The 21,414-nt window shown below is 47.2% G+C and overlaps 2 protein-coding genes across 3 annotated transcripts in view; both read left to right on the forward strand.

Annotated features, from left to right (window-relative positions):
• Positions 1 to 3,874: 3,874 nt before the first annotated feature.
• RAET1E (retinoic acid early transcript 1E) lies at positions 3,875 to 16,057 on the forward strand. The gene is made up of 4 exons (XM_027604019.1): positions 3,875 to 4,070; positions 4,943 to 5,147; positions 5,954 to 6,082; positions 15,915 to 16,057. Exons 1-4 carry the CDS (start codon positions 4,053 to 4,055, stop codon positions 16,055 to 16,057), a joined length of 495 nt encoding a protein of 164 aa, XP_027459820.1. The 5' UTR covers positions 3,875 to 4,052.
• A 339-nt stretch (positions 16,058 to 16,396) lies between these two features.
• LRP11 (LDL receptor related protein 11) overlaps positions 16,397 to 21,414 on the forward strand; it is a 46,523-nt gene continuing 41,505 nt past the window's right edge. For both annotated transcript variants that reach the window (XM_027603446.2, XM_027603445.2), the window contains exon 1: positions 16,397 to 17,341. In XM_027603446.2, the coding sequence (XP_027459247.2) occupies positions 16,729 to 17,341 (613 nt within the window). In that variant the 5' untranslated portion in view covers positions 16,397 to 16,728. The remainder of the gene's footprint in view (positions 17,342 to 21,414) is intronic.

A 21,414-nucleotide genomic window follows, 5' to 3' on the forward strand; every position in this document is an offset into this window, starting at 1 on the left:
GGAGGAGCTATTCAGCTGCTGTGACATCGACAGCATCCACTTCAAGGACGTCGTGGTGCTCTCGGGAAGCAGGAAGCTCAGGACCATCTTCCGGGTGGACTGAGAAATTTACTCAAGAACGGGTCTACAAAAGAAGCTTTAACTTTGGTTTATTGATAGTTTTACCTCCCTACACCTTGCAGATCAGAGTTGGTGCTTTCTACTTTTTTATGGATTCCTGTGCCAACTGAAACAAAGCATCAGAATTACCCTAAAGATGTGAAATTTTTCAAGACTTGACAAGTGAATAACATTTTCATGCAATTTCTATTTTTGAGAGCTATGACTGAAAAAAACATGTTATCTTACAGCATTACCCGAACTACTTACATAGAATGAAAAAGAATTCAACGAGCTGAATTTACAGAAGAATTTAAGGGCTCAAATGACCAAGTAACACAGCTTATCACTTTTGATATATTAGAGAAAATATGAAATTAGTTGTTATCAGAACATGAAACATAATGAAATAGAATTTCAGCCAATAAATCCATTGGATGGTCAGTCCTGAGAAGCAGAAACCAAGATGGGGTTAACGTGCAGGGATTTCAATGTGGGAAGCTCCTGTGAGAAAAAAGGCAGAAGCCTGGGGGATCTGGGAGACCATTCAGATCAATGCTGTTTGGACCCCAAGTGAAGGAGGGGCAGAGTTTGGGTGGTGGCATCCTGCCCTGCCATCTAGTCTAGGGAAGTTATCACAAGGTCTCAGGAGAGTCCTTAAGTAAAAGTTGGCCATCAGAGAAGTCCCGTGCCTCCCAGGAAGAGGCCTGCCTTAGTACCCTGTTGGGCTCAGTCACTGGCTGGGAGCAGCAATAGGGAGCATAGCCTTGGCGCATCCACAGCAACGGACTTCAGGGGTTGGCCCGGGGCCTGTGGTCAAGTGAGCGCCCTGTAGTTGAAGACCTGAGGGCCATGTTCTCACGGCCACCACAGCACAAGCCAGATAAACCCTCAGCTTGGGAAAGGAAGATTTTTTTTTTAAATATTAGTATTGCAGGGGAGAAAAAATAATTTTACCTCTACCCTTCTGAGTTCTTGGCTGAGCTCCCTGTACTGAGACACGTAAGTTTCGGGGCACCTGGGTAGCTCAGTAAGTTTAGGGCCACCTGGGTGGCTCAGTCGTTAAGCGTCTGCCTTTGGCTCAGGTCATGATCCCAGGGTCCTGGGATCCAGTCCCACGTTGGGCTCCCCGCTCCGTGGGAAGCCTGCTTCTCCCTCTCCCGCTCCCCCTGCTTGTGTTCCCTCTCTTGCTGTGTGTCTCTCTGTCAAATAAATAAATAAAATCTTTAAAAAAAGAAAGAAAGAAACATTAAGTTCATTAATATGTATACCTCATGTGTACATGGGAGAGGTCCAGGGAAAAAAATAACTCCTGAGGCAGTTTAGAATTGTTTAAATACCATCTTAATAGAGAAAGGGGAGCAGGGATATAGGCCTCTTAGGAGAGAGTGAGTACATGATTTTTAGGAAAGATGAATAGGCCCTTAGTAGAACAGATGGGAGGTGTGAGAGTTTGGGACAAAGTTTGTGTGTGGTGTCGGCTTTCAGTCTCCTCTCCTATGGCAAGAGTCAATCCTTCCTATGAGCCACTTCACAGATGAAGAAATCGAGGGGCAAAGACTCGTCAAGTGCACATCAAATCAGCAGCTGGATCTGGCTACTCTAAGGTCTTTCAGGGGGACACCTGTGAGAAAACTGACCCCTTTGGCTGCCCTTAGATGCTTCTACCAAAACACCTCTGAGGCCCTGCAGTGACTTGCCTTCCCCTTTGCAACCTTATCAGCCTGGGCAAGCAAATCAAGCCCTGTGAGCAAGCTGCATGTTCCCACCGAACTGTAGTTTTTCTACAACAGAGCTTTCTGCTGGGGGCTGATCTGACTGGGCGCTTTTCTAACTCCGGATGCCTACTGAATACATTCACATGGATTTGTGAAGAAAGCCACAAATTTGGCTTCTTGGAGCATCTGAACTGGCAAGCTTCTCCTATTCAACTCTTTTATTTTATTTTTATCTTTTTAGAGAGAGAGTGAGCGAGCAAGAGAGAGCACACAAGCAGGGATAGAGGCAGAGGGAGAAGCAGGCTCCCCGCTGAGCAGGGAAGCCCAAGGTGGGGTTCGATCCCAGGACCCCGGGATCATGACCTGAGCCGAAGGCAGATGCCTAACAGACTGAGCCACCCAGGCGCCCCTCGACTCTTTTCTTTTAAGAATCACCTGGTACCTGACCAACACCTTAATCACAGCCTTGTGGGACCCCAAGCAGAGAACCCAACCTCGTCATGCCAGACTTCTGACCTACAGATCTGTGAGCTACTGACTGAGTGCCCTTAAAGCAGATGAGCTGGTAGTCATCTGTCACACAGCAATAGAAAACTAATCACATACCTTTAGGCTGTGACAAGAGGGGCAAAGAGAATCGTTTGATGATTAAAATGAATTCCCATTGGGGCGCCTGGGTGGCTCAGTCGTTAAACGTCTGCCTTCGGCTCAGGTCATGATCCCAGGGTCCTGGGATCGAGTCCTGCATCAGGCTCCCTCCTCGGCGGGAAGCCTGCTTCTCCCTCTCCCACTCCCCCTGCTTGTGTTCCTGCTCTCGCTGTGTCTCTGTCAAATAAATAATAAATAATAAATAAAATAAAATAAAATAAAATAAAATAAAATAAAATAAAATAAAATAAAATAAATTCCCATTGCCCTAGGCTCAGCTCCATACTTTTCAAACCATGTTTCTCTTTCTCTACCCACATTTCCAAGCCGGTAGCATAGGATACATAAACATTGCAATGCATACTGTGGTTCTGTACCTTTGTATGTGACTTCCAGAGGTTCCCAAAGCAGGCTGGTCCCACTTAAAAGACTCGCAACTGGGGCACCTGGCTGGCTCAGTTGGTGGAGCATCTGACTCTTGATCCCAGGGTGGTATGTTCAAGCCCCAGGTTGGGTGTGGAGCCTACTTAAAAAACAGATTTATAAATAAATAAGTAAGTAAATAAATAAATAAAATTTAAAAAGGAAAGACTAGCAATTACTTCATGATATATGAACCTATAGGAAAATAAAACTGCCTCAGATTTGCCAGTGTTTTTATAAAAAGCCCTAACCTCCTGAGACACAGAAATGTATACAAGATAAAGATAGGAATTGCTGGATGATATTTCCCCTGGAAGAATTTTACTCATCAAATACTATGAGAATTTGAAATGAAGCCATTCATCTAGTAAATTGCTCTGTTCCCAGAGGCCAAAGGATTACAGGCTGAACTTTGACCTTAGGCTAAACCCAACGCGGGGTTTGAACTGTGTAGGGGTTACACCTGTGATGAATTAGAGTGTGGAAATCGGGTGGAGAGAGGGTGAGGGAGAACACGAGATTAGGGAGGCGGGGAGGTCAGGAGAATAGAAGGGGGGTGTATGCGGGGTGTGGGGGGGAGCAGAGCAGCTGAAGTGAGGCGACGGGGTGGGGGGGGTGGTCGGGGGAGGTGTTGGGGGAGTGTGCCGGGCGCCAGATCCCCTCTGAGCTGGACTGGAGGAAGGAGCCCTCCCGGCGCCCTCCCTGCTCCGGCTCCCGGGATCCTCCCCCGTCTCCCCAAAGGCTGCTTCCAGTGCCCGGGACCCCTTTCCCTCCCGCCCCTCCGCGAGACGCCGTGTCCTGGGGCTGGCCGCCAGGCTTTCGGGCTTTCAGGTAGCAAGAGAGAAAACCAGAGAAAACGGCGGAAACCGAAAACCCGCAAGAGGGAACTTTCAAAAAGTTCCAAGGCGTCCACAGTGACATCACACCCACCACGTCAGTGGTGGAGTCTTGTAGCAATTTCGGAGTTCTCGGCGGGCACAGGCGCTGCAGCCTCCACCGCGGCCGCGGCTTTGGCCCTGGTGGCCCGACTTGCGTCCTGGTGGCTCGGCTTGCGTCCTGGTGGCCCTGGTGGTGGTCCTTGCGCCATAGCCTCCTGGGGGAGTGGGAGTGAGCAGGGGAACCAGTGGGCAGGAAATTCCATCATCCTGGAAGCCACCAACCCTGATGATGGAGTTTGGGAATGTAGGTGAGGTCTGGAGTCCAAGACCAAGAAAGAATTCTTGAGACATCTTTGGTGCAAGATGGTGGTTTTATTAAAGCCCGAGGACAGGACCCTTGGGCAGAAAGAGCTGCCGCAGGGGGGTTGGCAGGGGTGGCTGATTATATACTTGGGTAAGTAAAAAGGGAGGTTTTCAAAAGAACTTTCCTATGCTAGAGAGGACCTACAAGATACTGGAGGCCTTGCCATTGTCAAGTTAAGGTTGTTTTTCCCTCTAGAAAGGGGTTAACAGTAAGTTATTTGTCAATGAGCTGCAGGTTATAAGGACATTTAATTTTACCTACATTTCCTTCTGGAAGTGAGGTTATTGATAAGAATGCTTTTTTCTTGTAAATCACTAAGACTTTTGTAAATTGAGGGAGACGCCTGTCCTGCAGGCCTATAATCTCTGTAAATTAACCACTTGTTTTTCCCTACCTAAGCTTTACAGCAGCCAAGAGTGCCGGATCCTACCAGGTGCTGGGGTGGAAGGGGTTGCAGGGTGTCAGCTTGTGCTTTGCCTTGGCTTTGTCCTCATCACTGAGACCTGGTGGGGGGGGGCAGTTGCCCCCCAGGGGAGGGGACCGCACTTGATAACGAAAGGGAGGAAATACCTAGATCTATTGCTTTGAACTTGCTCCTCCATCCCCTTAGAGTTCACCGCAGGCAGGTGAAGAGAGAATAGCTGATGAGGAGAACAAAGGCAAAAGAAATGTAGACAAAATTAAACGTCCTTACAGCTTGCAGCCCATTGGCAAATACTTGAGACAAGCAGAGTATGACCTTCCAGGAACTCACAACTGCCTTAACATTAACGCTTTGCTAGAGGTGAAAAGCAACCTTCCCTCGACATTAGCACTTCAACATCAGCGGGCACACAGCCCTCCTCTTTGACGCGATGAACATGACCTGGACAGTCATGAATCCTGGAGCCAGAGGCCTCGAGGAAGAGTGGGAGAACAAGGGACTGGCAGACTATTTCAGGAGGATCTCCGTGGGAGACTGCGGTCACTGGCTCAGGGAATTCTTAGAACACTGGGAGAGGGTGCTGGAGCCCCCAGGTAACTGAGCAGGGTGAGGAGGTTGCAAGTAGCTCTCTTTAAAGGTCGAATGCCTTCCTTCCCCATGTGGATAGGAGTATGTGTGTGCAATTGAAGATTTGATGAATCAGTCAGCTGACTGAGTTCTTGGTGGACTGGAGAGGCACTGACCCCCTCCCTCCTCACAGGGGCCCCTTTCCCCGCTAACCAATGATCCAGTCACCCTGGACTGCTAGGTGGTCTCCAAATCTGCAAGCTACGTTGTGCTTCCAGCCTTCTCTTCTTCCTCTGTTTTACTTATCCTTTAACCAGCACGTCCAAGGAAGCCCTCCCACTTCCCCCAGACAGAATGAAGTACCCCAGTTCTGTCACCCTCAAAAAGCTCTGCCCACAGTGACCACATCAAACTGTATGATAATCAGATGGACATCAGCTGTCTCCCTCAGTAGAAATATGAGCTCCATGAGGACAGGGCAAGACCCCCGTTCCTCCTTAGACCCCAGGATCTGATAGAATGGCTGCCACATCATGAATCAATAAATTTGGGGGTGACATGGGCTGCCTGGGGAAAGTGGGTGCTCAGGAAGGTATTTTATTATTTTTTTATTGAAATATAATTCACATACAGAATATATTAATTTCGCATGTACAATATAATGTTTCAACAATTCTCTACATTACTCAGTGCTCATCAGGATAAGTGGATGCTTAAACCCCTTTAGCTTTTTCACCCCACCACCACCTCTCCCCACAAGCATCCCATCTGGCAATCATCAGGAAGGTATTTTTTTAGGATTGACAGGGCTTTCACTTTTTGTCTGTTTTAGCACCATCAATAAATGTCCCAGATGCCGACCAGCCTTCATCCATCCTGAAAATTTTATGGATCATCACAGCAGTCTTCCGCTTAATCCTAATTTGCATCTGCCTCTACATCTGCATCTGTAACAAATCAGGTAAGTGTGTAACAGGCCAGCCCCTGGCTGTGGGGGAGGACATTGTCTGCTAAGGACTTGGGAGAGGTGAGCCGTGGGTCTCAACCAAGCCCTTGTCCACTGATCCATCGCTACACAGAAATGATGCCCTTTCTTGGTGTTGAGCCCCCACACCCCGCACTAGGGCTGGGGTCACTCTGATGTTGGGATGGTGGGGGCTGGTACAAGCAGCACGAGAGTGCAGACCGAGTGTCTACTCCTGAGGTGGGGCAGGGTCTCAGACCTACATCCTGGAAGGGGTATTGTCTGGTCGCAGTCTATCCCAGGATTCCCCAGTTTTCTGATGAAAAGAGAATAGCATGATGTACTCAACAATCTTTGTAATATCATAATAGCTGTTCCATGATTAGACGTTTCTTCTCTGGACCATGACATAGTTACAACATTAGACCAACCCTTGGTAGCAAAAACTGACATTAATGACAATCTGGCTGCCAAACCAATACGTGATCTTCTACCACAGGTGGGTTTGCTAAGAAGCTAACGAGGTTTCAGCTTCAGAACACTCCCTTTACACTGTCTCCTCCCATGGCTCTTGAAGGGGACCTTGCAATGTGTTGACTTGGTCATTTTTTTTAAATTTGCAAAAGTAAGCCATTTGCTCACGGTCAGTTAGGCCTGTCGGTTTTACTCTGATGCTCTTTACATCAGACTTCCCTCCATGTCAGGTGGGACTGGAATGGCGGCTGGCATTTTTTACAAATTCAGTTGAGAGGAAAATGAACTAGGGATTTATTTATTTTGGTTTAATGAGATATATTTATGTATTCGCACACACTTCCCTGTGCAGATGAATTATTGCTATGCGGAAACCATAGGTCCATCATGCTGACTGACTAGATGTCATAACACAAAGGTACAGGGCTACACAGCAAAGTGACATGTGAATTAACTTATCTGTTTACATATTAATATGCCCTAGTTGCAAGGATAAATAATAATGTGATATATTTACAAATGAAACACTATATAGTAATCAATAAGGAGTAAGCTGCTACACAAAACATGAATGATTCCCATAGATGGGAATTTAAGAGGAAAATGTCAGACACAGAAGAATATATACTCTATGATTCTATTTATGTAAATTTCAAAATAGACAAAACTGATCCTTGGTAATAGAAGTCAGAATAGTGGATCCTGATTGGGAAATGATCTATAACTTGATCTGACAGGTGATTATGAAGGTGCATTTCACCTTTAAAAAGACATCAAGCTGACCATTAAAGATTTATACACTTTACTGTATAAGAATATTACATTTCAACAAAATAGTTTTAAAAAAATTTTTAAGTAGATATTTCAGTTTTCATTAATGTCTTGACAAACTGGTAGTTTTCTTGTCAGGAATATCCTCAATGGTGAATTAAATTAAAATACAATATACATTTTTTCTGAATAGAATCAGATATCTATACAGTGAGAGACAGAGACACAGACAGAGAAAAGTATTACGTGACAGACAGTGCCAGACTCCACAAACTAGTCCTTTACAGATAGAGAGAACTATTACGTGACAGACAGTGCCAGACTCCACTAACTAGTCCTTTACCTATATCACTGCTCTAGGCTTACAAATTTATTGCTTTCTCCCATTGCTGTCATCATCCTTATAATGTCCTCCCCAGGTTCACCCAGACCTCACAAACTGAAATGTAAAAACTTAGATAAAGTTGGCAGTTCTGGGGTTAAAGTCACAGTTCCTGGGGCTCTCTGTGGAGTCCAAAGTTAAGATTCTTTTTTTTTTAAGATTTTATTTATTTATTTGAGAGAGAGAGAGAGCAAGAGAAAGAGAGCAGGAGCAGAAGGAAGGGCAGACGGAGAAACAGACTCCGCACTGAGCTCGGAGCCCGACATAGGGCTCAATCCCAGGACTCTGGGATCATGACCTGAGCCGAAGGCAGATGTTTAACCTACTGAGCCACCCAGGCGCTCCCAAAGTTAAGATTCTGATGACAAAAATAACCCACTCCATAATTCAGTGAGGAGCAATGTTACGGATGGGGGAAATGATTCAACTCTTTAGCTGTTCAAAAGAATACTAATGTTCAGCCTTCTCTGTTTTAAGTATGGGCCCTGGCATGAAAAGTAAGCTTACAGAATAATAGTGTCCAAACATGCTGGGCACATATAAGTAAGTGGTCAGACAGGGGGCACTGTCCAGAAAGGGCTCGTGTTGTGAATGGTACGGTAGCAGCCAGAACCCGGGCTATGTTTATACCGAGACTTGGAGTGAGGGCAGTAACACGGTGGGCCCAGCTGATCTCTTGCCAGGGTAGGGGATGCCATGCACAGAGCTACAGGTACACAGGTCTGCCTTTAACCCCTGGTGGAATGTGCCTGAGGACAGCTTACCTGCCTCAACCCAGCAGGATGGAGTTAAGGCTGCATGCCCAGCCATGAAGGGGATTGGTGAACAGGGAGGAAGGCAGAAGACCCATTTTCAAAACTAGGTTTCAACAGTGAGGGCTTATGGGCCTCCATGGGCACTTGGGGTTTTGAACTCAGCCAGCTTGTTTCTGCCTGCATGAACCTACTGTTGAAGGGCTACAGGTCTTGACAGGGACAGGGCAGGGTTCAGCTGGTGAATGTCATCACCCAAGCTGAGGCTTAGGGGAGGTGGGAGGCAGGGCCGGCCCAGGAAAGCCTGTGTTAGAGAGGAGTAAAAGAATATCCTCCTACGCTTCCTCCACCTTTGGGGAGTGCCTCCCTGCTCATCAATCCCCTTTGTGGCTGGGACGGCAGCCTCTCACAGGTCTTCCTGTAAGAGGGAGGGAGGATCAGAGGGAGGGAGGGAGGTCTTCCCATCAAAGGAAAGAGTATCAGCACCTGAGATCAAAGAGGGCTCTGTGTGCCCCTGACTCATTCCTACTTTGTTGTCTTTGGCATTTCTTGGCATTACTTTTGCTGATGAGTCAGAAGAGAGAGGAGATTAGCCAAAACTAAATGATGAAGAAAAGAGCTGATGGGAAGTGTCTTAAGTCAGGAGACATTAGGCAGAGGGTAGACCCAAGATAATCTGATCCAGAGTCTAGCATAAATACTTTTTTCTTTTTCCTCTTTAGTCTGAAGACAATTCCAGTGCCAGGAAGCAAGGCTCCACTCTCCAGAGCTCCTTAGCATCTGACAGTAGCTATTTTGCCTATTCTTTCATTCCCGTTGTGGCCCCAAAGTGTCAAGAGATTCAGAGAGAATTTGATGCCCTATGACTGTCCCAACATCTTTTCATGCTCATCAACCATTTCGAGGATTTGTGAATTTCAGGATAAAAGTTCTCCCTAATATCCCTTTCCAGGTAAACCCTCTTCCTGCTAGTGGTCCACCCTGGACATAGGCCTACTTGAGGGGACTGTAGGGCCATGCTGTAAGGATGGGGGCCGGACTCTGGGAAACAGTCTGGAGGTTCCTCAAAAAGTTGAAAATAGAGCTACCCTACGACCCAGCAATTGCACTACTGGGGATTTACCCCAAAGATACAAACAGAGTGATCCGAAGGGGCACCTGTACCCCAATGTTTACAGCAGCAATGTCCACAATAGCCAAACTGTGGAAAGAGCCCAGATGTCCATCCACAGATGAACGGATAAAGAAGATGTGGTCTATATACACAATGGAATACTACTCAGCCATCAAAAAATGAAATCTTGCCATTTGCAATGACATGGATGGAACTAGAGGGTATTATGCTAAGCGAAATAAGTCAATCAGAGAAAGACAATTATCATATGATCTCACTGATATGTGGAATTTAAGAAACAAAACAGAGGATCACAGGGGAAGAGAGGAAAAAAATAATAAGGTGAAACCAGAGAGGGAGACAAACCATAAGAGATTCTTAATCATAGGAAACAAACTGAGGATTGCTGGAGGGGAGGGGGGTGGAGGGATGGGGTAACTGGGTGATGTAATGAGCACTGGGTATTATATAAGACTGATGAATCACAGACCTGTACCTCTGAAACAAATAATACATCATATGTTAATTAATTGAATTTAAATTTTAAAATGTTAAAAAAAAAAAAAGGATGGGGGCTGGGCAGCAAAGGAACCATCCACGTAATTAGGGGGTTGGAACTTTCAGTCCCACATCCTGTCAGTCCTGACATCCGGGAAAGGAACACCAGTTGGCGGTTGAATCGATCACCGATGGCCAATGATTTAATTAATCATACCTATGTAATGAAGCCTCCATAGAAACCCAAGAGGATGGGGTACAGAGAACTCCTGGGTTGGTAGACTTGCTGGGAGACTGGTGTTCTGGAAGAGGGTATGGAAGCTCAGTGCCCTTCCCCATACCTTGCCCTGTGCATCTCTTCCCTCTGTCTCCTCCTAAATTTTATCCACTTAAACTGGTGGTGTAATGAGTAAAATGTTTTTCTGAGTTCTGTGAGCTGCTCTCACAAATTAATGAAAGCCAAGGAAGGGATTATTGGTCGGTCAGAAGCACCAATGGGTGCTTCCTGGACTTGCAGCTGGCATCTGAAGGGTGGTGAGGCAGGGACCCTTGTAGGACAGACCCCTTGACCGGTGGGAAACTAACACTATCTCCACATAAACAGTGTCAGGATTGAATTAAATTGTAGGATACCCAGCTGGTGTCTGGAGAATTGCTTGTTGGTGCGGGGACCCCCTTTCCTCCTCCATCACTGGGATTGAGTGCAGAACCCTTTCAGGGGAACTTTGTTACAGCAAGCCTAGCAAATGAACACTCATGACATACAAAAATTGAAGGCATAGGTATCACTGTGGTCTCAAAAGATGATTGCAAATAACAGCCCGGGAATTCTTGGTCAACGGGAGAAAATGGTAGAGCTGACCGGTAAATGAACTGGTGCAAAAGGGAGGATGGGCGAGTGAGCAACGGAGGGGCTTTGCTGGTGGTGTCTCCCTGGGAACCAGGCACTTCCCATCCACTGTCCCTGTCCCTTCCCCCTCACACCCCCAGACCCTCCCTCCCTCTACCATTCCTCGCCACCAACCCGATACCTACCCACCTCACCACAAGTGTGGGAGGTAAGGTAATGCAATTGTTTCTGTATTATAGATGAGCAATCTGGGGTTTAAAGAGAGTAAGTGGCTTGCCCTAAGGCTCCACAACCAGTAAGTGTCGGCCCAGCTGCTGCCGTCCTTGACCTTAAGACTGCACTATATTTAGCAGGTTGAGTTGCATGAGAGATGTTGTGCCAGTTTTTAAATATTTGAAAGACTGCCACTTGGGAGAAAGTACAGATTGCTCTGAGAGACCCCAGAAAATGAACTAGGACAAATACTTGGAAGCTACAAACCAATTATAACTGAATGTAAGGGAAAACATTCTAATGAATAAAGTAGAGTTGCCTGGAGATGGACTAGCTTTGCTATTGTGAAGTAGGATATTCCCACCCACTGTAACATGGGGATAGTCATGGTATATGCTGCGTAAGATTGAAGTCAGTGTTTGTGCAGAACTCAGAACAGTTCCTGGCAGTCCTAACACAACACCTCTTATAAGTGTTTCTTAAATCTAAAATAAAAATCAAAAGAAGTGTCCAAGCAAACGCTGGGCATTGCCTTAGTCAATGTAGAAGACAACTTTTCAGAATTGTCCCCAGCTCCTTACCACCGCCTTTCTCTCACTCCATCCTCAGTGAGGGGAGGGAAGGCAGTGCCTGCAGCCATGTTTGTACTTCATGATATCTGCACCTCTGTAATGGCACCTGGGGGGACATGGGACCAAACTGGCCTCAACAGAATCTCCCTCCTGGCACCGACCATCGCTGGTCTCAGCTTCCGTGCACTGCTGGAATTGAGGTGAGGGACACTCAGGCTTTGCACAAGGAGGGCAGAAAATGCCAGACGGAAAGAAGCAGGAATCGTGGGTGCCGAGCGAGGTGGACATCCAAGACTGCTTGGTCCTAGAAGGGAGAAGTAGCACCTGGGAGACCAGCTGCCTGGTTGCTCAGAGCTCTCCACCTTTGGGTCCAGGCCCGCTTTCAGGCTCAGCTGCCCATCCTGCCCTGCCTGTGAGTCATCTTACATTTTTATGCACAGTGGCCCTTTTTCCTCAAGCCAATTTGAAGTGGGTTTTGTTGTTTGCCATCCACAGAGATTTAATCAGGCCAAACCTGGGTCAATCGGCTGCAAGGAATAAAAAAGTCCATGCAAAGAACCCGAAGTATAAGGCCAAGGAGGCGCGCTCACAGAAGCCATCTGGGGCTCTAAAGTTGAGAGGCAACTCCTGTCTTCAGTCTGTTCCTCTCCCAGGGCTGTGTGTTCACCGTTCCCTGCTTGCCCCTCCTGAGTGCTCCATTTGTCCCCCTCTGCTGAGCAGTTTCCCTACTCTATTCTCCCCTTCCATGGAGCCCTGGAGCCCACGTGGCTTTCCAGCTGTGCTGTTCTCACTGATTCCATCTGTTTCTCAATTCTATATTGTATATTCCTGGGAGAGGGTATCTGATGGGCTCAGCTTGAGCCGGGTGCTCATTATTGGTTTCCCTGAGCGGACGGGGTCGGGTACCCGGAAGCTGGGGTTGCCCCTTCCAGGGATGTGGGCAGAGTAGACTCCAAAAGTGGCGTGGACAGAGAGGAATCATAGTATAATGACCGCCTGGCTGGCTGGTAGGTTGTAGGAGATTCAGGCTTCAGGGGGTCACACACCTTCTAATCCTGGGGAATCTCCTTCATTTCTGTGAGCGCTAGTTTTTGTACCTGTAAAATTAAGAAGTGGAACCAGAAATAATAACTAGCATTTATCGAGCATCTACCATGTGTCAGATTCTATTCTAAGCGCTTTGCACGCACCAGTTTAACTTATTTAATGCCTGTCAAGCATTTATGGTGGTCACTAGGATGACAATCTTGTTCCAGCATTCAGTAAATGGACCTACAATGTGCAAATCCCAATCTGTGGGACTTTACCCTTAGTGATCTTATAAAACTGTAACGCATCTCCATCTTTTCAGCCCACAGTCCTGACATATGTATCCTCACGTACCAATTCTTCGTCCATCGATAAGGTTTTGATGTTTAGGTTTTCAAAACAAAGATATTTTATTTCTGATAGAAATGAAAGGAGAAAAACTAGAACTTGGAGATAAATGATTTATTTCCTCTATCACAAATGATAATCAGCCCAAATCTCCCTCCTAATTCACCATGCAATGAAACCTGTTTTGTCACAGTTTTATTAAAGTGTAATTGAAGGGGCGCCTGGGTGGCTCAGTCGGCTAAGCATCTGCCTTCGGCTCAGGTCATGATCCCAGGGTCCTGGGATCGAGCCCCGCATCAGGCTCTGACCCTGATCAGTGGGAAGCCTGCTTCTCCCTCTCCCTCTGTCCGCTGCTCTGCCTACTTGTGCTCTTTCTCTCTCTGTCAAATAAATAAATAAAATCTTTTAAAAAAATAAAGTGTAATTGAAGACAATAAACTATATCCCCTTAAAGTATGTACAATCTGATGAGCTTTCGCATATGCATGCACCAGTGAAACGTCACCACAGTCAAAGCAGGAACATCTATCTGTCACCTGCTAGTTCAAGTGTCCTTGTACTTCTTTGTAATCCTTCCCTCCCACTGCACCCCAGAATTACAGGTTTCTCCACTCAGGCTGCCCAGAACATCAGCTATTCCCAGGCCTGTGCAGCTGGGAAATTGTTCTGCCTGCTTCTTTCCAGTGGTTCTTCCTCTGGCCTTGGATAGTTTCCTCACATGCATACACTTGACCAGTACTCCGGTGAAGGCCTAGGGGTGGAGGGAACCCTCGGCAGACCTCCAGAACTCTTTCTGTACAGCTCTTTCCCCTCTGGTACTCTGCTCTGTGGATTCTAGCCACCTGGCCCCCCGGATTCTCAATTCTGTTTTCTCTGCTCAGAGAGACTGCCAGGCTTCCTTTGGGTTCCCCTCCCAGGCTTGCAGTTTGGAATCCTCTCCAGGCAGGAAGCCAGGGTAGTCAGAAGGATCGCTTCCTTATTTATTTTTTTAAAGACTTTATTTATTTATTTGACAGACAAGAGACACAGCGTGAGAGGGAACACAAGCAGGGGGCGCGGCAGAGGGAGAGGGAGAAGCGGGCTCCCCACTGAGCAAGGAGCCCGATGCGGGGCTCAGTCCCAGGGCCCAGGATCATGACCTGAGCTGAAGGCAGATGCTTAACCCACTGAGTCACCCAGGCATCCCTCCACTTTTCTCAAAAGGACCCTGTTGTGAAGTTAGAGAGGGGGGATCTTTAGCAGTGCTGGCAGGTTTGGAAATAAATGCTCCTGAGAAACGCTGTCCCTCCCACTCGCCCTCATTATCTCCCCCACGGAACATGTGAGCTGGGTCTCACTATGTGCCGACTTCCCTTCCACTGTCCCAAAAGCCGGAATGAGGGTCCTGTGTCCATCTTAAAATCTCTGTGAAGGACAAACGAAATCATGTGCCTGAAAGTGCTTGGCAAACTTTGAAAACAACACAATTGTTGATCAATGCTATATCCTATTATTATCATGCATGTTTATTTTTCATATTATTATTTTTATCATAGCTACTATTTAGAAGATTTGAATGCTACCTTCAGGATCCATTTTTTTCACTTCCATTTTTATCACCAGTGACAGTTTCTCCTTATCATGAGCCTCCTGGAGCTCTCTGAGGTCTAAGGTGAAAGGAATCCTTATGTTGTCAAGAACATCCTTAAGTGGCTTCAGTTGTGCGGGTTGACTATCTCAGAGGTGGAAGAACCTGTAACCCAAAGTGGGCCACTCCCTGTAGGGCTAAGAGGCCAGTATTTCAGCTTCAGAGTCATGCATATACACAACCTCATGAACTCTATCAATTTTCCTTTTCATGGAATAGCAAGAAATATTGGACTTTTTTCTTTTTTCTTCTTTTGTATTTTTACCTTCTAGTTCTATCCTTCTCTATTCTAGATCTGAAAGCAATGGGTTCCTAAATATAAGCTCTAAAATCATATATATACGTGCTATTTTCCTATCCAATTATTTTCTCTTTCCCTCCTAAAAACGACATTGAACCATGTACAAATTACAATGTTCATGCATCCAATCAAAAAAACTTCTAGACATGCCAAAAAGCAAGAAAATGTGATACATAATCAGCAGAAAAACGAATCAATACAGACTCTGAAATAAAAAAAAAAAAAGCAGAAACCACTGGCAGGCAGTTACAACTCTCGGGTGTGGTCTCCACTGGACTGGATTTTCATAAACCTTATTATGCCATTTAAAACACTACTAAAAACAAACAAACAAACAAAAAAACACTACTGCTCTGGGGCACCTAGGTGGTGCAGTCGGCTGAGCCACCCACTCTTGATATCCCCTGAGGTCACGATCTCCAGGTCATGTCATCCACCTGCGTGAGGTGTGAGATCTAGCCGGTGTTGGGCACTGGGCTCAGTGCAAAGTCAGCTTGAGATTCTCTCTCCGTCTCCCTCTGCCCCTCCGGCTCATGCTCTCTCTCTCTCAAATAAATAAATAAAATCTTAAAAAAAAAAAACTGCTGCTCAGTTTTGTAACCGTGTATGGTGACGGATGTTCTGGTGATCCATCAACAATATATACAAGTGTTGAATCATTATGTACACCTGAAACTAACATATGTCAAGCGTATCTCAATAAAGGAAAAGGTTATCTGCTAAATTTAATTAAATAAAATACATCCTCACTAGATCTTACATGATCCAAGCTGAAGGCCTCTCTGCATGTTATATAGAGCTAGCTCATCAGGTCCTCATGATTGGCTGTGTTCAGATTTTCGGTTACGTTTGGGGAAATATGACTGCATGTGACTACTTGATTTTTATGTTTCAACAGCATTGCCCGCCTTGTGCTACCCAAGTACATCTGGGGAATCGAATGTGTCAGGCGACGTTGGAGGTGAAGGAATGGACTGTCTGAATTGGTTCCCCAGTTCAAGTCCCTTTTCTAAAGCAGACCCTCAGGTCACCAAGATTTGAGCTTCCCCTTTGGGCTGACACCCGAGCAGGTCTCCCGTGTTAATAAAGCGGAGCGGGTTTAGACACAAACCCTGCCCAGCCTCGAAGGGCCGCGGTCGTAGATGCACTCTCAGTACAGCACCGCTAGAAACCCACCCTCCAGGTCTCCCTCCCGCGGTCTCCCAGCTTGGGAGGAGCCTGCAGAAGGCGGTGTGTGGAAGGTGTCAACGCGAGCAAGGGGCAGGACAGCACGCAGGAGGGGCGGGGCTGGGGAGTCGGGGGCGGGGCCGCACGCGGGGGTGGGGGGAGATGGGCGGGGCTTGGCGCGTCTCCGCCCCCGCCGCGGCCACTGTTCACAGTCTCGGTGCTGATCCGCGCCGAGGCCGTCTTGCTGCCTCAGGAGGGAGCCCCGGGTCCCGGCAGAGAGGCGCGGGCGTTCCCCGAAGCCTCCACAAAGCACGAGCGGCGGTGCCGGGCAGGGCCGGCTATGCCTCCCGTTGCTGCGGTTCCCGCCGGCGACCGCGCGCCCGCGGCTTCGGGGGCGCAGCCGGGCCCCGGGGAGGCCGCGCTGTGAGGCGCCAGGGCCTAGCGCCCGCCGCGGCCGCGCAGGAGGGGCCCAGGGCCCGGGCTCGCCCCGCCTTCCTCGCGCTCTGCGGCCCCTCCTAGGCTCGCTGCCTCAGCTGCCGGCCGCCATGGCCTTCGCCGCCCGGGAGGGCGCGGGCTCGGGGCGCGGGCGGCCGCCGCGGCACCGGGCGCTGCGCGGGTTGCTGCTACTCTGCCTGTGGCTGCCGAGCGGCCGCGCGGCCGGCCCGGCCTCCGCGCCGCTGTCCGAGCTGCACGCGCAGCTCTCGGGAGTGGAGCAGCTGCTGGAGGAGTTCCGCCGGCAGCTGCAGGAGGAACGGCCGCAGGAGGAGCTGGAGCTGGAGCTGCGCGCGGGCGGCGGCCCCCCCGAGGAGGGCTGCCCGGGCCCGGGCGGCGGCGGCTACAGCGCCATGCCGGACGCCATCATCCGCACTAAGGACTCCCTCGCGGCGGGCGCCAGCTTCCTGACCGCGCCGGCGGCCGTGCGGGACTGGCGGCAGTGCGTGGCGGCCTGCTGCTCCGAGCCGCGCTGCTCGGTGGCGGTGGTGGAGCTGCCCCGGCGGCCCGCGCCCCCAGCCGCCGCGCTCGGCTGCTATCTCTTCAACTGCACGGTCCGCGGCCGCAGCGTCTGCAAGTTCGCACTGCACCGCGGCTACAGCAGCTACAGCCTCAGCCGCGCCCTGGAGGGCGGGCAGGAAGAGCTGGAAGCCGCGCCACGCATGGGTGAGCACTCCGCGGGAGGAGGCTGGCCCAGACCTCTGGGTCCTGCTGCCCCTGGCACCTGTGGGTGGCTGCATCCGGGAGACCACTGAGGCAGTATAGCCAAGTGAAAAATGGAACAGCCTCGTTCCAAGTTATTTTAGTTCGGGGGCATCCGGACGAGTGGCTTTGATTGCTGTTTTATGGATGCTTTCTGAGAAACCTAGAAGATTGGGCAGAGAGGGCACCGTGGCCTGCTTCTGGAATTTTTCTATCCTTGGGGAGGGAGGCTGATCTGAGAGGATTCGCAGAAATTCGATTTAAAGGAGGCGAAAAGATCGAAATAAAAAAAAAAAAGTTTATATTAGGCTCAGATTTTTTTAAGTCATGGTTTGTGTCAAGTAATCTCAGGAGCAAAATCTAATTAGGTGCCAGACTGCTCATAGCACACCCGTTTCTTAGCTTGACTCATGATTCCACGTGCAGTGGCTTTTCACCAGACAAAAATGAGAAGGGAAACTTGGTGTCAGGAATTTTGAAGTGGGTCCAGCTGACTCGCGTGAACCACGGTCCCTTTTGTAAAAAGGGAAAGGAAGGGATTTGATTTTAGTTGAAAATAAGAAAGTTGAGGGCACATCTCTTTTTAAAAGCGTTAATAATGAAGTTTTTCATTCTGTGGTTTTACTTCCTGCAGATGCTCTGAATGACAGTCAAGGCACATAGAGGAGGCACAAAAAATGTGGCAGTTGGAGATTAAAGCCATTGGGGGAAAAAAACCTTGATTGGGCCCACATGTGGTTGGCTGTGTGTTTGATTGCATTCTGTTGCTCTTTGATTTATGATAACATAAGAATGATATAGTGAGATTAGGGGTGGAGGGGGAGCCTCAGCTGCTTTGGAAATCTGGAGTCTCCAAGACCTGAAGGTTCAAAGAGAAGGGTCTGGGAAACCATATTCGCAAGGGCCCATCTCCTCACTTAACCTCCACCTGAGAGAAAGCTCAGGACCCTTGTCAGGGGAGCAGACATCAAAAGTCACCCTGGGACTGTTCAGCCCTGAGGCAGACATTGGGAAGAACCCCAGAGTTTTCTCCCTGAAGCAAAAGCAAGAGACACTTTCACTTGGACCTCCGCCAGCATCCCTGAGCCTGCCCCATGGCTGTTACACACACATCCTTCCTCTTTGCTCAAACATGGACTAAAAAAATCCCAGCAGTGAAGAAACAAAATCCCTTTCTCTTGTTCTCACTGCACATCTGGAGGAAACCAACATCACCAAAGGAAGCTTTCTTATAAGCTAGGGGAAATCAAAAGGAAAATAAGGAAAGAATATTCTCATGGAAATTAAAAAAAAAAAACTTAGGTTTACTAGTAGGAGTTTCTGAGTCACTTTTCTTCCGCTTCCTTCATTGCCATTCCCCTCCCTAGGGGGTATTTGGGAATTCAATTATGTAGATGTTAGGGATAAAAATGGGTGACCACAGGGCTTGGTCCTCCTTCTGGAAAACACTGTCATACTCACACCTCAGATCCCCAGCAACATGTAGAAGGGTGTAGCTCAGGTCCCGAGGTACCCTTATTTGCAGCTAGGGCAAAGGTTACCTGCCCACATGCACTGTGTCTGCCTTGCCTTGCTTAGGTGCTTAACCTCTTGAAGCTCTTTATGCTTCTGAAACTTGCACGTTATTCCTTCTTGCATTGCCTCTTTTTCCAACTCTTGTGAGTATACAGAGTTGGAGGCTAACTGAGCCTGAATATCATTTAGAAAAGCTCTTGCAGAGAATTAGTCAGGGGGCCATTTGAGGTGAATAGAAGCCTCGTGAAATGATGAGGGGGCAGGTGGAATTTATAGCAGAACCCATCAGCCGTGTTTGTTGCGGCCACTGACTGAGTTTGGTGCTAGACATTATTATAAGGTGCTTCGACACATGAACTCACTCTCCTCACAACAGCCAAAGATCTAGGTTCTGTTATAATCCCCAGTGTACTAGAAGGCTCTGTGAGAGAAAGTAAACTGCCCAAAAAAGCCTTGCCACACATGAGTTGTGGAGCCGTGTCCAAGTGTCTCCCAGGAAATATATAGCAGAGACCATTAAAATGGTCATTCGTTCTGAGATATTTTTATGGGAAAGTGGTCCATGCTAAAGAAAAAGTAGGAGCAAGAAAATTTATTGTGGCATTATTTATAATGGTGAAAAAATTGATAAAGTATATGTCCAATAGCAGAGGCTAAAATTAAAATGGCAACTGTGAAGTTTATGGAGTTACATGGGCAATACTAGAATATATGAATAAATATCAATAAATAGAACATATTAATGAGTTAGTAGGCTAATTCAGGATATAAATTTCTATTTCCTATAACTGGGTACACTTTGGGGACGCCCAAAGTATGTTTAGAAAGATCTGGGCTGACATCCGAACTGACAAATTTATCATTTGTATCATCTTAGGCAACTAAGCATCTGACTCTCATTTCCTCATGAGTCTGATGCAGATGATAATACCTCCCTCCCTCAGAGATTTGTGAAAGTTGAGTGACATTAAGGCTCACAAGCACTTAGCCTGGTGCCTGGTACAAAGAAATCACCCAATAAATGGCAGCTCTTACTTATTATCATCAGCTCATGTAGAGAAAAACTATAACGGTACACACCAAAAATGATGATAATCATATTGGGATTGTGAATAATCTTTTCCTGAAGTGTTACAATTAGGAGGAACACACAATGAAAAAAGAAAACCACAAAAACGAATAAACCAACCACATGGATTTTGACACAGTATCTAAGCCTCTTCCCTTAGGCAGGCCCCACTTCTGTGTCCAGACTTTAGGAGTCTCTGCTAGTTTCTCAACCGCCACTATATCCTTTGTGCCCACACAGTACGGATCCAGATTCCAGAACCTCCTTGTTATTAAGGCTCCTTTCACAGCAGTGTGTTATAAATCAGGTTACTTAACAATATTCTTATCTGTATAAAGTGTTTTAACTTGATATGCTTCATCAGAATTGGTATGAGTCTTATTTTGCCTCTGTAGCTCTGACCAAGTGTGTTTAGTTTTCAAAAGAAATCAGTGTTCCTATAGTACTTAACATTGATTTATTATTTTTATGATGAAAATTCAAATTTACCTTTTTTTACAAGATTTTATTTATTTATTTGCCAGAGAGAGAGAGAGCACAAGCAGGGGGAGCGGCAGGCAGAGGGAGAAGCAGGCTCTTTGCCGAGCAAGGATCCCAATGAGAGACTCGATCCTAGGACCCCGGGATCGTGACCTGAGCCGAAGGCAGATAATTAACCGACTGAGCCACCCAGGCGTCCCTCAAATTTACCTTTATCTTGTTCTTTATCAGCAAGTCGAGGTTTTTTTTAATTAATTTATTTATTTAGAGACGGGGCGGCGGGGGGAAGGGGCAGAGAGAGAAAATCTCAAGCAGCCTCAACGCCCTGTGCAGAGCTCCATGCTGGTCTCCATCTCACGACCCTGAGATCATGGCCTGAGCCGAAATCAAGAGTCAGACACTTAACCGGCTGAACCATCCAGGCGCCCCTTAAAGATTTTAAGTAATCTCCACACCCAACCTGGGGCTCAAACTCAACAGCCCTGAGATCAAGAGTCCCATGCTCCACCAACTGAGCCAGACAGGTGCCCCAGCAAGCCACATACTTTTAAATGATAGCATACTCCTTTCCTCTTGTTGTTTATTTTTAAGACCTGTTCCTGGGTAGATAAGCTCTGGCTTATTTCAGAATACATTTCACAGCATAATTTACCTGGACTTAAACTGAGGAGGAAATGTATCTCTTTTATTTCAGTTACAACAGTGATCAATGTGGAAGATATGAAGGTTTCGCTGTGTTCATAAATCACATCTTAAAGCTTACCTACAGAAAAGTAAACAACTAAAACAATGATTTTTTTTCTTCTTCCAGGAAAGGCAGGATTAATTAGTTTTGTAATTACGTGAGATATTTCAGAACTTACCTGATTTTTCCATCTTAAGTCTTTGGGGTTACATCTTTGAGAGCTTAAAAATATAACATGCATTCATTGTTGTTTATATCATATAGGCATATTTTAGTTTGTTTACTTAC

Source organism: Zalophus californianus, chromosome 7, assembly GCF_009762305.2.
Source record: "Zalophus californianus isolate mZalCal1 chromosome 7, mZalCal1.pri.v2, whole genome shotgun sequence".
NCBI lineage: Eukaryota > Metazoa > Chordata > Mammalia > Carnivora > Otariidae > Zalophus > Zalophus californianus.